Source organism: Lepidothrix coronata, unplaced genomic scaffold (assembly GCF_001604755.1).
Source record: "Lepidothrix coronata isolate B3197 unplaced genomic scaffold, Lepidothrix_coronata-1.0 Scaffold182, whole genome shotgun sequence".
Classification (NCBI taxonomy): domain Eukaryota; kingdom Metazoa; phylum Chordata; class Aves; order Passeriformes; family Pipridae; genus Lepidothrix; species Lepidothrix coronata.
Genome location: NW_016690362.1, coordinates 1,596,372 through 1,616,713, shown reverse-complemented (window position 1 = coordinate 1,616,713; position 20,342 = coordinate 1,596,372). Strand labels below are relative to the sequence as shown.

At 38.7% G+C, this 20,342-nt stretch overlaps 1 protein-coding gene across 6 annotated transcripts in view; it reads right to left on the bottom strand.

The window, feature by feature from the left end:
- Window positions 1-224: 224 nt before the first annotated feature.
- The window catches only part of DCAF5 (DDB1 and CUL4 associated factor 5), a 71,893-nt gene continuing 51,775 nt past the window's right edge, over window positions 225-20,342 (bottom strand). For all 6 annotated transcript variants that reach the window (XM_017830695.1, XM_017830699.1, XM_017830697.1 and 3 more), the window contains exons 7-9: window positions 18,752-18,818; window positions 8,709-8,836; window positions 225-2,273 (exon numbers count right to left, since the gene is read on the bottom strand). In XM_017830695.1, the coding sequence (XP_017686184.1) occupies window positions 474-2,273; window positions 8,709-8,836; window positions 18,752-18,818 (1,995 nt within the window). In that variant the 3' untranslated portion in view covers window positions 225-473. The remainder of the gene's footprint in view (window positions 2,274-8,708; window positions 8,837-18,751; window positions 18,819-20,342) is intronic.

Genomic DNA, 20,342 nt, shown 5'->3' with positions numbered 1-20,342 from the left:
TTTAGTTTCTGAAGCAGAATAAAGGGCCCAGAAAGGCTTCTTCCCTGTTTTCCTCAAAAAGAAACACACTCCCAAGCTACCACCAGTGTGATCTAATTCCACCATTCTTCAGCCTGCCATGTGTAGTAAGTGTCAATACGGAAAACTTCCTCCTTAGACTAAACCTTAGAGCAGTCATCCTGGTTGGCTGGCTGAACAAATGACACATGTTCACACAAGAATAATTCAGTCAACCATCTTAATAAGGATTTACTTTAAACAGAACCTTGTATGGTACACTAGACTCAGTCTCATTAAGGAGCAAGTTGGATTTTTACACAGCATGAACCACTGGCAATCTAAAACAGACCCACTTGAAGAATGGAATGGAGAATCAAACACAATGTTTCAGACCCAAGCTCTATGTGCCTTTAATACTTGCATTTTCCTTTTCTTTTTGAGAGAGTGCACACTACGACAGACATTTGCATTTATCATGTTTTTAACTTCTTTTCTAAGGAAGAACTCTCTGAATCTGTGTCTTCCAACTCCACTCTGTGTCTTTTCAGTCCTCCAAGAGATTGAGTGCTCTCACTGCCCGCAGGATGCAAGTCAGCAGTATCCTCTCTTGTGCTCACATTGTAGCTGTTGGAGTCCATTTCAGACAGGCAGCAGTCTTTGTGCAAGGTCACACCCACCTGTACAAGGTTGCCATTATCAGCATTTGAGTGCACCTGTAATCCTTGCGTCACAGTCTCCTGCTCTCCAAAACTCTGTCCGTTGTTGAAACACGAAGGGTGAAGATGCAAGTGGCCATTATTGTAGTTAACACAGGAGGGGTCGAGGCTCCTCTCCTCACTGTCATCAGTCTGGTTTCTGGAGCAGTGACCTGACATGCTACAGACCGTGACAGTGGAGAATGGAGGGACCAGTGAGTGATGGCTTGATGCTGGTTGACAATTCTGACTATTTTTCTGTTCCACAAGTCCTGCAGTCTGAATGCAAGGTTCTTCGGTACAACTATTTAGCCCTTTGCAGTTAGCTTTTCCATTGAGCTTTTTAGTCTCAAAAGAATGCTCTGTACCTCCACTGCTAGTGTCTTCAGATGTGTTATCTTGATTCTCCATCCGTCGCTGATTGTCACATTCATGAGCTTGACCATTACTAGAATTTTCTATCACGCCACATTCTTTTGAATTTTCTCTGCTTTCAGCAGAAAGAGCTGAGGAATCTTGAGGAATTACTGAATTTAAGTTCCTAGAATCTTCCTTACTTAGTGAGCGTGATGCACTGTGCCTTCCACTGGTTCCTGGTTTCCCTTCATCATTCTCTCCATCTCCTCTGGAGGATTCACCATCTTTACTAGCTGAATATGATATGTAAGAATAATGAAGCCATTTGTAAGCTTTGTAAATCTTTCTCTCCACTGATTCACTGTCTGAACAAGGAGACGTCCTTTCTTTGAGAACTTGTTTGTTGGCCGAACTCCTTTCTGGTGAAGAAGCTGGAGAAGAAGAAAGATCATCTACTTTGATCTGGGGGTAATCATATATGTCCTCACCTATGTAGGGGGTTACATTCTCCGTGTTAGTGGTAGTCCTTTCCTCCTTTTGCACCTTCTGGCGTCGCCTCAGTGCATTGCGTTGCCTCATAGATGTGCGTCTTTCATTCAGTTCCTCTTCATCTTCTGTACTGCTGCTGCTGCTGGAACTGCTGGATTCGTTCTCAGGACTCGGGGACGGCGGCCGTGGGAAAAGGTCTGTATCTGGTTCTGCCTCACAGGTGTTGTCATCAGAGTCAGACTCATTGGAAAGGGCCAGAAGACGTTTATCCTGATACTTTCTCAGTGCAGACAGCCTCTGCTGACGGGAAGCTACGTCTTCTCTGGCTGAGGGGGATGCAGTTGATCTTAAGGCCCTTAAGTTATAGGCAGTTTCATCAGACTCTTCAGCCACATGTGGTGGGGAGTGATGCAAAGAGGTGGAGGACTCTGACTCGCTGTAAGCGGAGCGTTCACTTACTCCTGCATGGAGCTGCAGGATTGTGCTCTCACTGAGGTCGCTGTCTGAATCAGAACTCCAGCCCTCGATTTCCCGGCGTACAAGAGAGTCAAAGAAGGCCATCATCCGTGGGTCTTCTTGGACTGACTGGTTGGCATAATCATGGGACAAACCACTACCACTGTTCAACACAAGACTGATGTACTCTTCATGAGTGTAGAGGCAACGTGAATCATCCTCAATTCTACCATCCAGGTCCCCTGTGCAGTCAGGCTGCTTGTAGGGACTCCAGATCTGTAATGAAAAATGAAACATATATCTTTGAATGCATAAATTATTATAAGCTTTTAAAATGAAACAGTAGCTCAAATATCCAGAACAACTGCAAGTTGCAGATTGTTTTTACTAATTTTTACCCCTAAGACCCATACTTACAAGTATTGCAGAGATGCGGGATTTTTACTTCTCCTTTACAAATGTGTTTTTCCTGCATTTATTTCACCTATCCAGAACCTAAAAGCTCTCAGGCTGCAAATTATCCATCATTTCAGTAATTCATTGTGTAATAATTTCTCCCAAATTGCAGGGTTGTATTTTTATGTAATGGGGCATGCTTATTCACCAACAGTAAGAATAGTTTGTTGCCTACAATACAATCTTAGCACTAATGAAGGCACTAGTTTCCCAGGAAACTAGAGTTGCTTGTGTGGTGTAGAGTAATATTTCATCCAGCTGCATAGTCAGTCGCACCTGATCAGCAGGCAAGGAGCTGAATGTATGGGGATGAAAATCAGAGCTTTAGGGAACAGTTATGAAGAAAAGAAAGCATCCAACATCCTCTGAAGACACAGCAGCAGTTTCAATGGGGAGAGCTGAAGAAGAGTTTTCCTGAAAGCTACTTTTGAAGAGTAATGATTTCACCAATAACAACAGTCTAGACTGTGCTGTCCATCTAGCCTTCTCTCAGTTTTCCTGGTGTGGAGAAGGAAAAAAATAAAGGCACACAAGAAGATCCACCAATATCCCTAAGAAAATGGTAATCCATAGCAAAAATAGTAGTTGGATCTCCTCATCTTTCTCAGTTTTACTCACAGATTTGGGAGCAATGTGATTATGGCAAACCATGGACAACCACTGTCTCTTCACTCTGGATCAATGGTTAACTGCATGAACAATGCCTTACCATAAGCAGAGCCATTATGTAGCTTAGTCACAAAAATGCCCTAATGTTCTGCTTATAAAACATCTGATTTCAGTCATGCTTTAGTTTTACCATGCTAACAAGCTCAGAGAAAAAAAATTCTGTGCCAGCTGTCTGTACCATGTTGGCCTTTTGGGATTAGCTTTGGCAAAAACATCTAACTCTTTTCCCAACAGAAATTAATCAAGTTTTGTTCCAAGTAGACAAAGCTGTTAATAAAAAGAGCGTTTTGCATGTCTAAATGGGATAATCAGCACTTATCTTACAGATGCCTAGTTAACACATGCAACCGTAATCTCACACTACTATGACAAGCAGTACAAAAAAAGCCCACAAGTAATTACATATTCACTGAGATTTTCAACAGTGTGCAGTAAAACCTTACACCTTTAATAATGGAAGCAAAATGAAATAAGTTATCTTGCAACTACTTGTCCAGCACAGCCAAATTTAAGATGTACAAGTAAACTTCATTCTGGAATCCTCCCAAACCTGAAAGCCTTTACTTTGCATCCTTTGTAATTTATGTTTAACAGAGCTTCCACATATGATCTAGCTAGATAGATAAAAGAGATACTATTCAAAAACTAAAGTGGGCTGCAGATATAACTTCTTCTGCAGACAATCATCAAGCTGCCTTTCACAGCAAAGGTAAAGGAATTTTACATTGCATTAGTCTGTTCCTAGGAACATTCCTCAATATCAAAGTGTATTTGCTATTGGTACTTAATTGCTATTTTTATTATTTGCAATACTTAAGCAAATTCTCTTCCAGTACAGTTCATTAATATGACATTTGAAACCCGAATGAAGACAGTTCCTGTTGCTTGGTTAAGCACCACACTTATGAGACATATAGCTCAAGGGACAAGCATCAGGCCCGGATGAAGATAACAAAACCCAGTCTAAGTCTACTATGTACAGAATTCCATAAACCATACTTAACCAGTTTTTTTAACTACTCAAGAGTACAGAAAGAATCTCTCTTCATTCTCTGTTTCCCAGGCTTCACTTTCTAAAGTCAATGTAGGAAAGAGCCTTCTCTCAGTGGATTCAAGAGAGAGATGGCTGATTTGTGGACACACCAAGATTTGGTAGAAAAATAGAACTCTACTGCTCAAAGGACTAAAGGACTATCCTTGAGTTGCTGCCTTCCTGATGATTTATTCAGCAGGTGTTCAGTACCTTCTCTCACAACCTGTTGGATCTTTTCCCCCTTTGTCCCACTACTTAGCATATCAGTAAGCAGATCAGATCTTTTTGTGTTTAACAGCATATACCTTCTTTTCAGTGCTTCATACTGTGTGCTTGGACAGACAGGCCAGCACGCCCCTTCCTAAAATAGCAGCATTAGATTGATCACTAAGTTTTATAAAACTCTTTTTTTTTTTTTTAAGCAAGAGAATTAGATTCTCTATGAACCAATATAAATGAAGAGTGGGAGTCTGCTCTGAAGTCCCTCTGGGAAAGGTCTGTTTTGTAATGAAGTTCATCTAAAAAGGTACATAAAGTGTGTGCAGAGGTATTCTACATCTTTGTTAGCACTACCACATCTTTCTGCTCACTCTGCGTGCATCAGAGAAAACAGAGCAGTGTTAAATATTGACAAGATAGCTACAAAGACTTCACAGTGAGGCTTTTCCCTTCCAAGCTAGATTTGTTCACAGAGAAGGTGTAAATAAGGAGTAAATAATAAAGAGAAGTCAAGAGAATTCAGGAGAATACCTGTTTGTCTCTGGACAGACAGTTGTCTGGAGGATCAGTTGTCTCTGGAGAGACAATCCCTACAATTTAGATATTTTGCTATGAGGGAGTGCAAAGGCCTGCCAGAGTCCCAAAAAGAAACTACACTAAGAATCTATCCTTGGCAGAACTGGGAGGTCTTTAAACTGACATCAACTGATCCAGTGCTCTTTGTGCATCTGAAATGGTCTTCATTGTAAATGAAATGCCTTTGTGTCTTTTTCTCAACCTCTGACTGATGCCATGTTGAGGAAGAATGTGAACAAATTGGTCAAAGTAAGTTGGCAAATCATCCCCCTGAAGCAACAATCTATCATGAAGTTCTTTCTCTGTCAGAAGATTGAGGAGCTGAATACTGATTGACTGATGACCTGAGTACAGACATAAAAATAGGAACAATAACAGAAAAGGGGAATACAAAACTGGTTCTCTACTTCAGTAGAGATGCTTCAGACAGCATCTTTAAATTTTTGGCAAAGCCCCAAATTTTAAAACAAAAAAAACAGTTATGCCTATAGCATCAGAATAATTAAAACCAGCTATATTAGATTATCTGATTAGGCAGAGGCAACTAGTCACAATTATATTAATCTGTCACCATAGCAACATGTTCAAATAGACTTTGTTACCTCTGAGATACTGATGACTTTTAAACAAATGGGACCTACAACATCTGAGCTCAGTTACACAGTATTACATTTCCAATACAAAACAGAATTTCTTTTTTAAAATTGCTATGCACTTCATCTATTTTATCTTTCCTGGAACTGTCTTCTAACTGCAGAATTCTCTGTGTCCTTCCTCTAAGCCTCACACATCAGAACGAATGCCTCATTCATTTTTCCTGCAATTCAATCTGTTTTCCTGCCAGCACATCCCAATGTCTTGCACAATTAATTGAGGGGAAAGTGGTATTTTTCTATTTTATATTGCTTTTGCCCATCGTGGAGAATGCTTGCTGCAAATGTTAATTTGAGTTCACAGCTGTGCTTTTTCGTACAATTTTACTGAGGTTCAAGTTTCTGAAATGGAGGGCAATGAGCAATTCATCTGGGTTGATATGTTCAGAAGACACTATATGGATCAAGGCTTCTAGTGTTCTTTATTAATGAGCTTGTCGAGTCTTATTTTTGGTCCTAGCAGAAATCACTGAGTTACTGAATTGTATTCTTGTGGGTGCTTTAAAACAAAACAAAACTAAAGCAAAAAAAGCACAACCACAATAGTCAAAACCATTCTTGTGAATACTACTCTTTTCTACAGGGCTAGACCTGAGATGAATTTCTATCTCATTTGCAATCAGCATTAAAATAGCAAGTGTGTTGGCAGAAGTACATGGAATTATTGAATGGATTGTCTGTATTATGCCTTCATGCTGGTGCTATTAGTTTCTCCCTTCTTGAAGTACTAAATTTAGGCCAGCTAGTCTAAAAATTAAGGGTTCAGACAAACAAGTACTTGCATACACATTTTAATTAATCCCAAAGTTTCTATAATTGAGGGAATAGAATACCAACCAACCCAGTGAAGTTATCTTCTGTGATTTAATTTCAGAAATTTTAGAAGACACTTAAAGGATAGTAAAAAGAAGGACATGTCTTAAGAAACTGATTAAAACAAACAAAAAAACCCCAAACAAAAATAAGAAAACATAAAAAACCTAACTACTATTTTTATTTATGGCTCTTCCTCTTGTCATCTCAACTTCTCTAAGCAAGCACATCAAGCATTTATATGGGGGAAAGAAAGCCATGCTAGTGAAGGACTTGTGTTCCCAGTTGTTTTCAATGCAGTAAATGGCCCCTCAAAACTTCTGGTTATGTTTTTCCTGTTTTACCCTTCTGCTAGTGGCAGTTACTAGTCTTCAGCCTATCTATAGAAGTAGCTGGAATAAACAAGAAATCACCACTGTATGGTTACCCACAAACTGCTGTTCACTAAAACAGTACCTTTAAAGACTGAAGTCATGCAGATCAGACAAGAGATGAGCATTAAAACAACCTGATCCCCAAACAAGGCACATTGCAAGCTGATTCAAAAGCACATACAACAAAAAGGTATGACATTCTGGCTCGCTAATAAACTTAATACATTAAACACCTTTTCCTTAATTTGTTTCTAGCTTGCAATGTTTGGGGAATTCAGTTCCTTCAAAGCAGCTACACGAGTTCCATTGCACATACTGCGACACAACAGGCGTTCTCTTCTAAGGAAGCATTGAAGCAGAGGTGCTTTGAAAGAGTTACACAACCTGTGACTGGAACCTTAATCGAACTAACCTTTTAATCACTATGCAAAAAAATGCCCTGCCAAAACCCCAGCAGAAGTACACAAAAGGAACACAGGGGATGTTTATACCAATGCTAATCCAACAGTCTAAGCACACTCATGCAGGAAGGATTCACAGGGTGAAGGGTCAGCAGATCTAAAATCCAAAAGGGAAAATTCAGGCTGCATGAATCAGGGTCCCAAAACAAAAAAAATGCCTCTGGCAAAACTGTTGTTAAACAGTGGCACTTTGACTGCTTGGAAATGGTAAAATCAGTGAACTGCTAAGACTGTTCAATGCACTTTTGTTCAAAGCCTGTATTTAATAGATTTGTGATCTGTGTCAGGCAGACACAGATGAAGAACAAAGTAGAAAAGCAAACCAGAGTTCCAGTGGAAGACAGAAGAGAAGGAAAGCTGAACTACAGTCAGAACCCAAATGTTGATACTAGCTGTAATGGCAAGTGATGCAGTTGGGCACTGGGCCATGGTTCCAGGATTTTGGGCCAGTTCTGCTCCATAAGTTGCAGATCACTAAAACATTCCTTTGCAGGACAAGTTCACTCAGTCAACTTGTAGCTGGCTAAAGCATTTACTAATAATCTAACAACCTTATTTACAGACACATGCAGGTAAGATTTTTACGAAGTTATTCAACAAATAGAAGCAGCAGCAGCTCTTCAAAATTAAATGGTTATGGCTTCTTTCATCCTGTTGATAGACCTAAATTATAGCAAAACATCTATGGCAGCAGAATGCAAATCACATTAGGATAGCATAATCCTCTGCCTCCCCACCTTCAAATAACAAAAAGATTTCTGCCTTGCTTACACAATATTGACTCTCTTTCTTTAAGGAGTTTCAAAACCTAACAAAGTTTCTTATCTCTTTCAGTTCCACAGAAAAAGGTAAAAACTGTCTAAAAATGGTATACATTGTAAAGGATTCAGAAAAGACATATAGTGAAAGATGTTAAGAGTCTTGCTTCCTCTGGAAGCAGAGGAACAGAAAAGGTATGTTGAACTGATTCACTGAACAAATATGTACAACAATTATAGAAGGGCTCCTGAGGCATTATTTGGGCCAAATTCAACTGGGTTAGCCTAGGCTAAGGCTCAACGTTAGTCTTTGGAGATATTTTTATAAAATTTTAGACTAGAGTACCAGAAATTGTAGGAGATCACGTTACACCTGTGATCATACTCTCCCAAGAAGGACTGTTTTCATGATACTTCAGGTATGTATGGACTTAAACTGGAGAAAAACTCCTTTCTCAAGATAAAAGGCCAGAAAATTCTGATCTTCTCTCCTATCTCTGAAACCTTTAAAATTGAAATGAAGTTTAAAGGTGAAATGCCCAATTAAAAATTTGCATTGGTTTATCCAGCAAATGAGACATTTTCCAAATGAACAAGATAAGAAGACAGGATGGGTGTGGAAAAGAATGACACTGAAAAAAACCAAAGCATTTCTTCCTGAAACATTGAAAGAACACATTTTTTGACAACTAATCTTACCTTTATAATCTTTTCAACACCAGAAGAACAGATCATGTAAGTGTGAGGATTAAACCGGACTTGGTTTACAATTGACCGATGACCTTTCAATACCATAAAAGCACCATTGACGACCCTGCCAATGCCACCTAGGGGAAAACAAGCACACATGGACATGAATAATTAAATCTTCATATTACTTTCATTCATAATCATGTAAAGTCATATTATATGCGCTTCAGCTTTATTTTTCTATATTTTAAGGCCTGTGTTGGGTGCAGAATTCCAATTTTATGAGCAATGCTCCTGTGAAAAACTACGAGCTGGCTGAAAAGCATCCTTCCTGCAAATTAGGACTTGGAGGCTCACTTTGATTCATTTAAACAAACAATGAAGGTTTTTGACATCATATGACAACTATGTGGATAAGAACAATATACATAATGAACTCACCACTGAAACTGTAGTGCCAGAGGCATGGCACTACTCACAGTTTGTAAATTTGAAGAACAGACAAATAAAGAGGTTGACTTTCAATAGTTATACTATTTTTCAAATTTATTTTTTAAATCAGCAATGTATTATTGTCACAGTTGACTCTAGTCTGATGGGTAGGAGGGACCTGAAATAACACATCTGAACAGCAGGTTATATAATTCTTTGTCACAAGGCAGTGAATTAGCCGAAGTGGAATGCTTTTGTGCTAGTGGTAAAACTCAAAACAGAAGGCAATTAACTTTTTTGCTTGGTCATTGACTCTTGCTAGGTCTATACACCAAAGCAGAAAACTGTCACACAGCAATTTTTTTATATTCACAGATTTACATGATTAAAATTCCAATTTGTTAGAAAGTACACCTGTGTATCTGAATAAACAAATGTCCATCAACATGCTATGATTAACATCTCCAGTGAAAGAAAACCAAACTTTCAGAAGATGGGAAATAAAAACACTTTGGAGGAAAAACACCTTGTCATTTACAACTTAAACAGTTCTCCTATTTGGGTACATTTTTTTCTGTGAAGGTTCAGAGGTACATTCTGCCTTCAGCCACTGGAGCAAGATTTCACCAGTGTAAGTAAATTTGACTGAGAAGTAACAGAGTGGAGAGCAAGTTTATTAAATGACGAATTGGGCTCTTTTGATTTTCTTTTCCACTTCATGAGACTTTTCATGTCCTTTCGTCCTGCTCATCCTGCTAGATACTTATGGCTGATGGCAAGTTGCCCTACTCCCACAGCATTCCTTCCAGCCAGATCAGAGTTGTCAATCCAATCATATCTGTCAAGCCAAAGTAGATGGTTACATTAAGACCAGTTCTCAACATTTAACTTGACCTAGGTGACAAATGTTCCAGAAAAGAGACCTTGGGAATGAAGAGATAGTTTGCTTAGGAAACGTTTCCAAGTTGGGAAGTAATGCCTAAAAAAAAGTGTTAACTATCCATGGACTCTGACTGCCTGAATTCTGTACAAAACAAGAAATATGCCCTACAAGTCACTTACAAAAGAGTCAGAAGTTAGAAAGACAAAGAAAGAATTATAATGGAGATGAAATACAAATTTAAGGCACCAGTATCTTGAGCTGCATTTCTCAGTCATTCATTGGCCTTCCATGGTACTATCAGCAGTGTGAATTAATCCATGGTTATTTTCCTAGCAGAACAGTGAAAAGAGTTATTTAATGCCAGAAGACACTTCTTGATTGTTTATCAATACACTAAGAGCAATTGGATGAAAAGTGCTCAGCATGCCATGTCTAGAACACAGGCTCCCTAGGCTGTAGTCAAATTCAGCCAGTGTCTGAAACCCAGAAAGCCAACTGTATCCGGGGCTGCATCAAAAGCAGTGTGACTAGCAGGTTGGGGGATGTGATTCTCCTCTGCCCTTGTGAGACCCCACCTGCAGCACAGTGTCCAGTTCCAGGCCCCCTTGCACAAGAAAATATGTGAAGGTGTTGAAGTGGGTCCAGAGCAGGGCAACAAAAACGATCAGAGAGAAGGAACACCTCTCCTACAAGAGAGGCTGAGAGAGTTGGGGTTGTTCAGCCTGGAGAAAATAAGGCCCTAAAGAGAACTCATGGCAGTTTTTCAATAAAGGGGACTTTCTCAAGACAGACAGACTTTTTTAGTGAAAGGAGAAGGGGCAACGGTTTTAAGATGAAAGAGTGTAGGCTTATATTGGATATAAGGAAGGCATTTTTTTTTAAATTAGGGTGGTGAGGCACTGGAACAGGTTGCTCAGAGAAGTTGTGTTCAAGATCAGGTTGGATGAGGCTTTCAGAAAGGTGCTACCATGGAAGGTGTCCCTGTCTTTGGCAGGGGTGTTGTAACTAGATGATATTTAAAGGTCCCTTCCAACCCAAACCATTCTGTGATTCTATGATTTTATGACTCTGTGAAGGAACTGCAAAGCTTTCTGATTTAATATTGAAGTTGCCTAAATTCCTTTTAAGCAGCTAACAGTAAATTCAGAGGAAGCATAGTAATAGAACATACCTCACTCCTCTTAAAATGAAGGTGAAATTCCCTACAAAGCCCCTTAAAAGAACTAACTGCCCAATTACATGAAATTGCTCCAGGAGAAGTACAAATCTTAGCAGTCAGCTTTTACTAGTGGTATGGGAGGTTTTAATAATTTAAACCAGAAAGTACTGATTCCACCAATACTTTGATAATCTTTGTGTCAAATATAATAGACTGTCCTAGAACCTCATTGTTGGACAACTTCTTGCTTGATGCAATTTTAGTCTACGAATTCCTATGTAAGCAATTTTAGTCTACCAACTCCTATGTAATCTCTAAGTAAGTTCTTAATGCAAAGCCTTCCACAGCCTTATCCTGACTGTGGTTCCTTCATTTTATAGGAGCCCAGCAAAGTTGGCATCATATTACATTAGTATATGTATGGCAGATATCTGCCTGTGTCCAGACTTGTCTGGAATCTCCCTGGTCTCTCAGCAGAGGTTCAGCTGCAGCCATTCAGCTTTAGCCATCTCACAGTGTGAGTTAAGTTTGCTCATGTCTGCTGGCAAAAAAAAAGTGCATCTGTACATTAAGTGGAAACTGTTCAAATTCCTGAGGCTATCTTCCTTTTTTGCATGTAATAAATTCTATTTCTCTTCGCTGTCTTCACTTGAAATAGTATTTTCATTTGCATTGTTTCAGCAGAATTGACCTCTGCTATCCCAACAACACTCAAATTTTCCTTTTGAGGTCTGGGGTTTTTTTAGGGGAAGAGGGTGTTATTTGTTTGCTTTTAAATTTAATGGCATGCAAGGTCCTGCAACTCTTAGCATGGCAGCTTTTATATTCTTAGCTAGCTACCACAAGTATAAGCAGTGTTTATACAGAGGCCATTAGTTTACATATATGTTATTTATAATATATATAAAAAACCCCTTAAAATCTTCAGAGGCTGATTATGCCAATTTTAGAAAGTTTCTAACTTTACAACCTCTAACTACTGGATGGAAGGGATGAATATGTACTGGTTGTTTTTGCAATACTACCCCAAATTGCTATGCTTAATGGCAGTCCTGAGTGGTTTAGTGTTCTAGCTGTGCTGATCAATGGGTTTTTTGGTCTGCTTTTATTTGATACGCAAAGTGAAATGTCAAGGAACTCCCTCTTCATCTATACCCTGCAAATAAGTGTTCCAAAGAGGACCAATACAAAAATCTGAAAAAATCCTTTAACTAATATCCTATTATGATATCTGACTAGCTGAAAGAAATAACTTATAAAAGGCTAAATCTGAAGTGTATATTTTAAAACAGACTTCCTGTACGCGTTTGACAAGAATACCATGGCAACACAAGGCCTATCATACAGACAGAAGGAAGGAATAATACAATGCTTTGAAGTAGTTGATGTCTACTAAGTAGTCAAAGTGAGTACTTCTTGTTTGCTTTACTATTTTGTGTTTTAAATGTTAGGCTAATGATATACTTCTTAATTATGTGGTTTTGTAAATATTTGTGTGAATGAATTGACATGACATATTGTGAACATGCTGGATGGTACATCCCAACACATTTTAAATAACTCAAGTAAATTGTAATGGAGAGTGAGTTATTTGAACATCATTCTGACTTCCACTACACGAATTCTACAGCATGAAGCAGTGTTTAGAAAAATCCAGAATGAATTATTTGAAGGACAAGGAAAAAGCGAAAGTGATACATTTTTAGGAAAGTGCTCTAATGCAGAAACCCTGTAAGAATGTAGAACAGTCTCTAAATTAATGGAAGATGCATTGTACCAAACATTAAAAAAACCCATCAAATTGCCAGAGAACTTGTTGGGATAAGAAACTATCATCCACTGGCTCTGTAACAGATTAATTAAATGACCGCTTTAAGAAGTCCTTTTTATCTAGGACACTGAAAAAGAAGTTCCACTGTTTGTTCATATATGGTAGAAAGATGCTCCACAGACTTAAGCATAACTTCATACAAGCCTTGTTAAATTACGCAAAGTGCTGAAAACTCCTGAGAAGAACCAGATATTTGCAGCTGCTGCCAGTATGCCATAGCATACCATTCCACTGTAGTATTTGGCACTACAGTAGTAGCTCATTTAAAATTAATTTAGTTTTCATTAGTAATAATCCAGGACACATTTAGACCATAGGCCACTGCTTTGCATTTGAATCCTATGAGGTCACGATGTGCTAACAAAGAGAGACACTGTAGTTTGGAATGTAAATGCACAGCACAATACAAGCCAACATGCATAGCATATGGGGCCTCTGCCTTCAGTGCAGCAGATTATGATTAGACTCCTTAAAAGTCTTTCTCTCGTCACACACACACACACACCTGTGTTTGTTTCATACAGTGGATGCCAGCAGATGGCTTTGCTCCTTGGAAACCTGTCTGCAGAGAAGCTGGATTTAAACGCATGCACTTACTTTTGCCCTGAGAGCACAGGGTGCTGCAGCATACCTTCTACTGGGATCAGGAATCTGACTCCAGCTCTGGCAGCAGTCAGAGGAACGGAAAGTTACTCAGCAGCACAGGCAAAACTGACTTTGGTCACATTAAATATGGAGTGAGAACAGCAAGGGATGGCCAAGATCCCTTCTCCCAGCATAGTAAATGGAGACACGAGTAGCACTACTTTCCATAAGAAAGCAGGTCCAACTCCATTGTTAGAGCTGGAGCTCCAACTGCTTCTTTTGTCACCTTTGAATATCCTCTTCACCTCCCAGGCCAGGTGAAAGGATCAGCATAGCCTTGCAGAGCTTTAGTGAAAGCCAGGGAGCAACTGGCTGACTTCAGCACCTGCCTCAGACAACATGCTCTTCTAAACAATCAACAACTTTGCCTGGCCTTTGCCTAGATCCAGCCCCACAGTGGTCTTGTACCTCTGTGGAGGTTCCAAAAGCCAAAGAGAAAGAAAAGTAATATTTAAACACGTAAAGACAATGTAGAAAGCTGTATGGTAGAGGCTATTTTTGGATGTATATTTTCTTCCGTCTTTTGTTGCTTCTAAATATCTGCCATATCTATCTACACCTTATCTATACCAATCCTCCCACTGTTGTTATCACCAGTACAGCTGAACAACAATATGAAAGTTAAGACAAAATTACTACAGAAATAAACTTTGGCATACCCTTTCCACTCTGTTCCCCTTCCTGGTCTGAGAGACACTGCTTTTTTGGTATGCTTAATTGCATAGGTCGCAATGCTTTTCACAATGTTATTGGAATGATGCAAATTACCCCCACCAATTATGCTTTCTGAACACAACAGAAATAAAGTAATTGAAATTATCATACAAACAATTGCTGTTTGTTTCTTGTTTGGTTGGGTTTTTTGTTTTGGTTTGGTTTTTATGTGGTTGGTCTTGGGTTTTTTTAACAGAGGTGTGAAAACTGCTTGCCTCTGCATTTCTGTTGTAATGGTAGCTGCAAACATGTTCAATACAATTAAGAGGAAGGATCTTTGGTACTATCAGATGGCTAGTTGCTAGGGACTAAAGCTTCTCTAGCCTCTCCCAGTGCTCAATGTTGCCTTCAGTTTTCTATTCCTAAATTATTAAGCATGCTAAGGCTGGTGAGAGAATCATTCGAAGATGCTGAATCTTCTCCCACTTGTCCACAGCACTACAAAGCATCCAACACTGCCTTGTTTTCTGATAGATGCCATCTAGCCAGTACATTCCACAGGTCTGTGGTATTATTACAATCCACATGACATGAAAACCAGTCTCAATTTCACTGAATACAAGAACCTTTTCCACAGTGCCCCACCATTTACTTCCTGTGTTAATTAAACAACTGTTCCATAGCACACTATGGTCAACTGACTGACCTGAAAAAAGAGACAAAATACCATCCTGAAAGTAAACCAGTTTAGATTCCAAGACCACACCTCAAAAAAAAAAATCAGATTTTTTAAAAAATACAAACCTTGTAGAGCATGATCCCTATTAGGTCAGATGGCTTCCCTGCATCCCAACCCATACATGTATAGTATGCATACATGCATGTGTGCACATATATAAAATATCTCAAAAATAGGTGAAGACGTTAAGAAACATTCTATTATTTGTTATTTGTCTTCACTTATCCACCTGGGACTTTGAGAACTTAAACTACAAGCTGTCTCCAATGAGATAATCCTGTTCAAATATTGTGAAAAGATCTATTGCTGAATTCTATTGCCTAAAGAAATGTCTGCATTTACAAAGACCAAGGGGGAGGAAACAAAAGGAAATAAAATTGCATCAGTTCTGCTGAAAATATATGCAATTACTTTAGTAACCAGACCACAATGACAGGCCCTTTCTTGCTTGCAGTTACAGTCAAGGACAGAATTAAAAAGAGGTTTTGAAATGCAGATTGCTGTTCTGATTTAGTGACAGCCTGCTCACATAAACTGAGGGATCCCCAGTTGTCTTCTCAATCACAAACAAATATTGTATCCCTCACAAAGCATCTTGGAGTAATATTTCAAAAGCAAGAGACAAGCTCTGAGTTGCACAGATGATTCAGAGCAGCAAGTGAGGAATGTAAACTCCATTTTGCAAAACACTTGGTCTACTAAGCCCTCTATTACCCCACAAGACATGTCAGGTTCTGCCTTTAACTGGGGTTTTTTACCTTGTTTATAGGAGTTACATTTAAATAATGCCTGAAGTGCTTATATGTTAACAGGCTTGCTGGGCAGGTCATGTAGGACTGGTGTCTCTTCTCACTTACAACCTGCCTTGGAGTCAGGTAAAAGCTGTGGAAACTCAGGACTGCTTTTCTTCTGCCAGACTAATGTATTAACTTTGCTAGGAGGTGTCTCTGAAGAAAACTGGTACACTCTAAAGACGAAACTGGTTAAAAAATTCACCAAACATTTGGCAATTACTTCTGAAGTACAGTGGAAAGATGGATAGTACTTGGATGGAGAAGAAAGCGGAAAAATGAGCAAACTATTCCACCTTTAAGAAACCACAAAAGGTGGTAAAAAACCACCCAACCTTCTCGCATAGGAAATCCCAGCCTATTTAGAATAATCTAAGACTATGGAGAGAGACAGTCAGTAAAACTCTTCAACAGAATAGCTTTCTAAGCAATTTAGGAAATATCTTTTTTCACAGACCTCCCTGCCCAAATTCTACTGGCAAAATACCAACACAGGTAACCATTTTCCTCCAACTTGAAATGTGTTTGCAATTATCTGACTGGTGTGATCCTTCACAATTTTCTTCATCTTTTGTGCACTAATGCTGCTAACCATTACATAGTTAGTACTTGGTGCACCTGTACTTAAGCAAAATAATTTATTTCAGAGTTATTGTTAAGGATGCAACTCTCTAAAAAGATAATAAGTTTGTGAAAAGCTCACTATTTACAAATAACTGATACAATTTAAGAGTTGTATCATAAATATTTATAGCAACACAATGTCTGAATTCAACTGGAAGACAGAAAGCAGATAGAGAGATATTTTTGTTTAAAATACCAACAAATGGTACAGGACATTACATTACCCTGTCTAGTCTGTACACTATTTTAAGTGAAAGACCACATTCCACCCTCCCAGGTCACAGACCCTAAGGCACTCCTATTTTAGCTAGAACATAGGAACAAGGAGTTTTCCGCTGAAGCAAAAGCCTTCCAAAGTCTTCATATCCCTACAGCAAGACTCTTTATCTAAGAAGGAAGCACAGTGACATCTCTGTCTGACAATTATTCTAAACAGCAGGAGGAGATTTAAGAAAGTGCATTTCATCACATTCAAAACAGGTACAGCTCTTCAAGAAGAGCTGAATGAAGAAAATAATAGCTTCAATAAGCCTATCACAGGTGATTTGGATGGCCAATGAGTTATTTGCCACGGAAGTGGAATCTTTAGGTCTAACAGAACAAAGCTCATTAGTTTTGCTAAAATGTTTCAAAAAGAGAACTGCTTGAGTTACAAGACACTAAGACATACACCCTCCTACAACAGGATCTTCTCATCCATTAAGCAACCATGGAGGGCAAGTGATATTTAGTAATTCATTTTGTAACTGAAATGTTGCAAATGTACTGACACCCTTCCTCAAGTTACAAGAATCAGAAACAAAACAGCTGAACAAAACAGATATGACATTGTTTTGTGGTAAATCACATATTAAACTGTAAATTGGTTTGATTAAAATGTATCAGCTATTTGTAAACTGCAACTTTTTTTTGCAAGCATATATCTTTTTCACAGAGCTGCATCCTTAATAACAACTCTGAAATAGATAATTTTGCTTAAGTACAGGTGCAACAAGTACTAGATACAACTCTGTGCCAAAGTCCCAGATAAAAAGTTTGTAATTTGCAGCTGTCTGGGAAAAAGTTTTCAAGAGCATCACAGCTATATAAACACAAAATCTCAAATCCAGAATTTACAAAAGAAGTCTGGACAAGTATAGTGACATGGATAAAATGTAGTTCTACAGTCCACACAATAATCCTTAAGTAGCAGTAAAACAGTGAAGGCCAAGCTACTGGTATATTTAGCAGGACCATCTTCAGGACTTCTGGATTGCAATATGAAATGTTGGTTAAATAAACAAAACCCCCAAAATTAGAATGGCACTTTCCTCAAAACTCTGCCATTAACCAAATCTTTTAGAGGCTAGTCATCCTCTCAGCTGTGGATTATACAGCTGTGATTAACAACCTTGAAAATGAAACAAAGTATTTTCATTTTACCTGTAACCCAGCTTGTAATTGTCTCTCACTAAAGTGCTCGAGATCACAGGATAGCACTCAGTTGTACTTAATACCACTAAAATGTAGAGTTTAAACTGCCAGAGCCATTAAAAATAGAAATACTAGTACATTTTCGAAAGTCTTGACTCTTTCAATTAAGATTTAACACCCTTGTAAAAGAGCAGTGATTTGTTTCAACAGAAGAGAGATGCTGACGTTGTATGGCTTAGAGTGTCATACTGCCAAACTCTGCTAGACCATATCAAATTAAGCATTGACCCATTGTGGCATCAACAATACTACTGTTACATCTCCCACACATTGCTGCTTTTCTTTACTCCAACACCTCTCTCCTATAATTTCTTACAGGGCTGTGTTAGTGCTATTTGCTTAGAATGTCTGCCCCAGCATGGGAACGGGTCAGAAGTGAGTTAAAAGAGACCATTTCCAACAGCTGAGAGCGCTCCTCCACTCAGAAAGTAAAAACGCGTAACTCCTTTGCATTGGAAATCCTGGGAGGATTTTGGTGTAAGAGGAAAGAGAGGGAAGGAAGGCTAATGCACTGGAGCTATAAGGAGAACCCTGTGAACATTTTATGCTGCAAGCTTCATTATGCAATGAATCATCATCATATGAGAAGGAAAATAAACAGAAAATCATTACGATAAAACGTTCAAATGACATTGGCCACTGTTACCCAGAGACTGGATTAGGCATTTGTAAACTCTCCCTTATCCAGCTTTCCACAAAATTACTCTAGATTCACAGGGTGAGTGAGAAAAGCAATTCTTTCCAAAAAACAAGCTAGTATTTGTCAGACACCTGCCCCTCTGCCCCACTCCTCCCAAAAATTCTAAACCCACAAAACTTACCTGCTTCTGGATCTGGAGGAATCCTCCACATATACAAATTGAAGTCATCAGAGCCCGAAAGGATGTACTGTTAGGAACAAAAATAAAAGCAGCTTACTACAAAGTAATACCTGAATTATGTTATTCTACTATTGATCTAGTTTCTCCAAACCAAAAATGAGAAAAAAAGGATAATTTGCATCATTCTTTGCACATCACTGATCAACTTACCTTTAAATGGCGGTGAGGTACCAGCACAAAAATGCTGTATGTGTATAAATGGATCAAAATTTAAAAGCATACTTCACTAATGCCTACGGCCCAAAGTATATGTTTGCTTTGCTAAATAAGGCTATGAATTTTGGTTGGCTTTAATACAAGCATGTCTAAATCACACTATCTTGCAGCCTGCAACTCTGGTCTTTTTTTAATGTTGAAGTATTTAATCCTTTTTTCTCATCTCCTGAACTACCAAGGAAAATGTCATGAAACATATACCTAAGAAGAGAGTATGTCCATTACACACAAGCACAACATGTCTGGCTCATCAACCCAGACCACCAAAAGTCAGTCACTGAAGATAATCTTAAACACCAAACAAAACCAAAGCTAAATATTCAGTCAGCAAGCCTCAAGTGATTTAAACCCCCCTCTCACATTTATCACACTATTAATTTTTTTCCTGGTCATAGTTACTCTGAAGAGATGAAAGGCTGCCCTTTTCAACAGTGCATGAATGATAGGCAATCTCTTTATTGTGCAGAACTTCAGGCAATATGCAATTTTAAGTAGCTTAATACACTACAAACATGCAATGGAATGACAGGTGACATTTGACATGGTAAAAAGCTTATGCCTCTCAGTTCTGAGAGGCCACAAACTGTGCCTTGTCTACAAATACTTACCCTCCAATAAATGACAGGGAGTACAGTTTATTTTTCTCCCAAATTAGAGATGAGATGACATGGCAGGACCTAAAGCAGATTCCAGTTCCAGTTATACTGGTGTAGACAGTGTAAATCTTTAGCTCTCACCTGACTTCAGGCTGCTGCTTAATCAATACAGTCAAGAAGCTGGATTTTTCATTTTATTATTGTCATTACGTTAGAGGGAAGGGAGAAAAAGAAAGACATGGAGCAGATTTGTCCCTTTTCTAACCTTTGATATGAAACAAGTTCTGTTTTGCTTGGCAAAAATATAACCGGTTTCTGCCTTTCATTCACCAGGGATACAAAAAATCATCAGGCAAACTAACATCAAGAAGTGAGAAGACAAGTCCTGGAATAGCACAGGACTGAGAAGCAAAAAATATATGCTAACACTGAGAAAATGGCTATAAATTTGCCATATTCTGTTTGCAATACTAATTACATTAGTGCAGTGTTTGGATGTTTTCAGTCACAAAAATGCAGTAATCAACCACTAAACCCCTTCTCTGGTTTCCTACTATCATAATCCAACCATTCTTTTTTCTCTCATTTTTAAGGATGCAGGATGTGAGTAAGCTCTTATGAATGCAATTCTGCTCATTTGCTGACAGGTAAGAGGCACTGATCAAACAAAAGGTCCTTTAAAAGCTTGTGCACACTAGTTCAGCATCACTCATGAATCC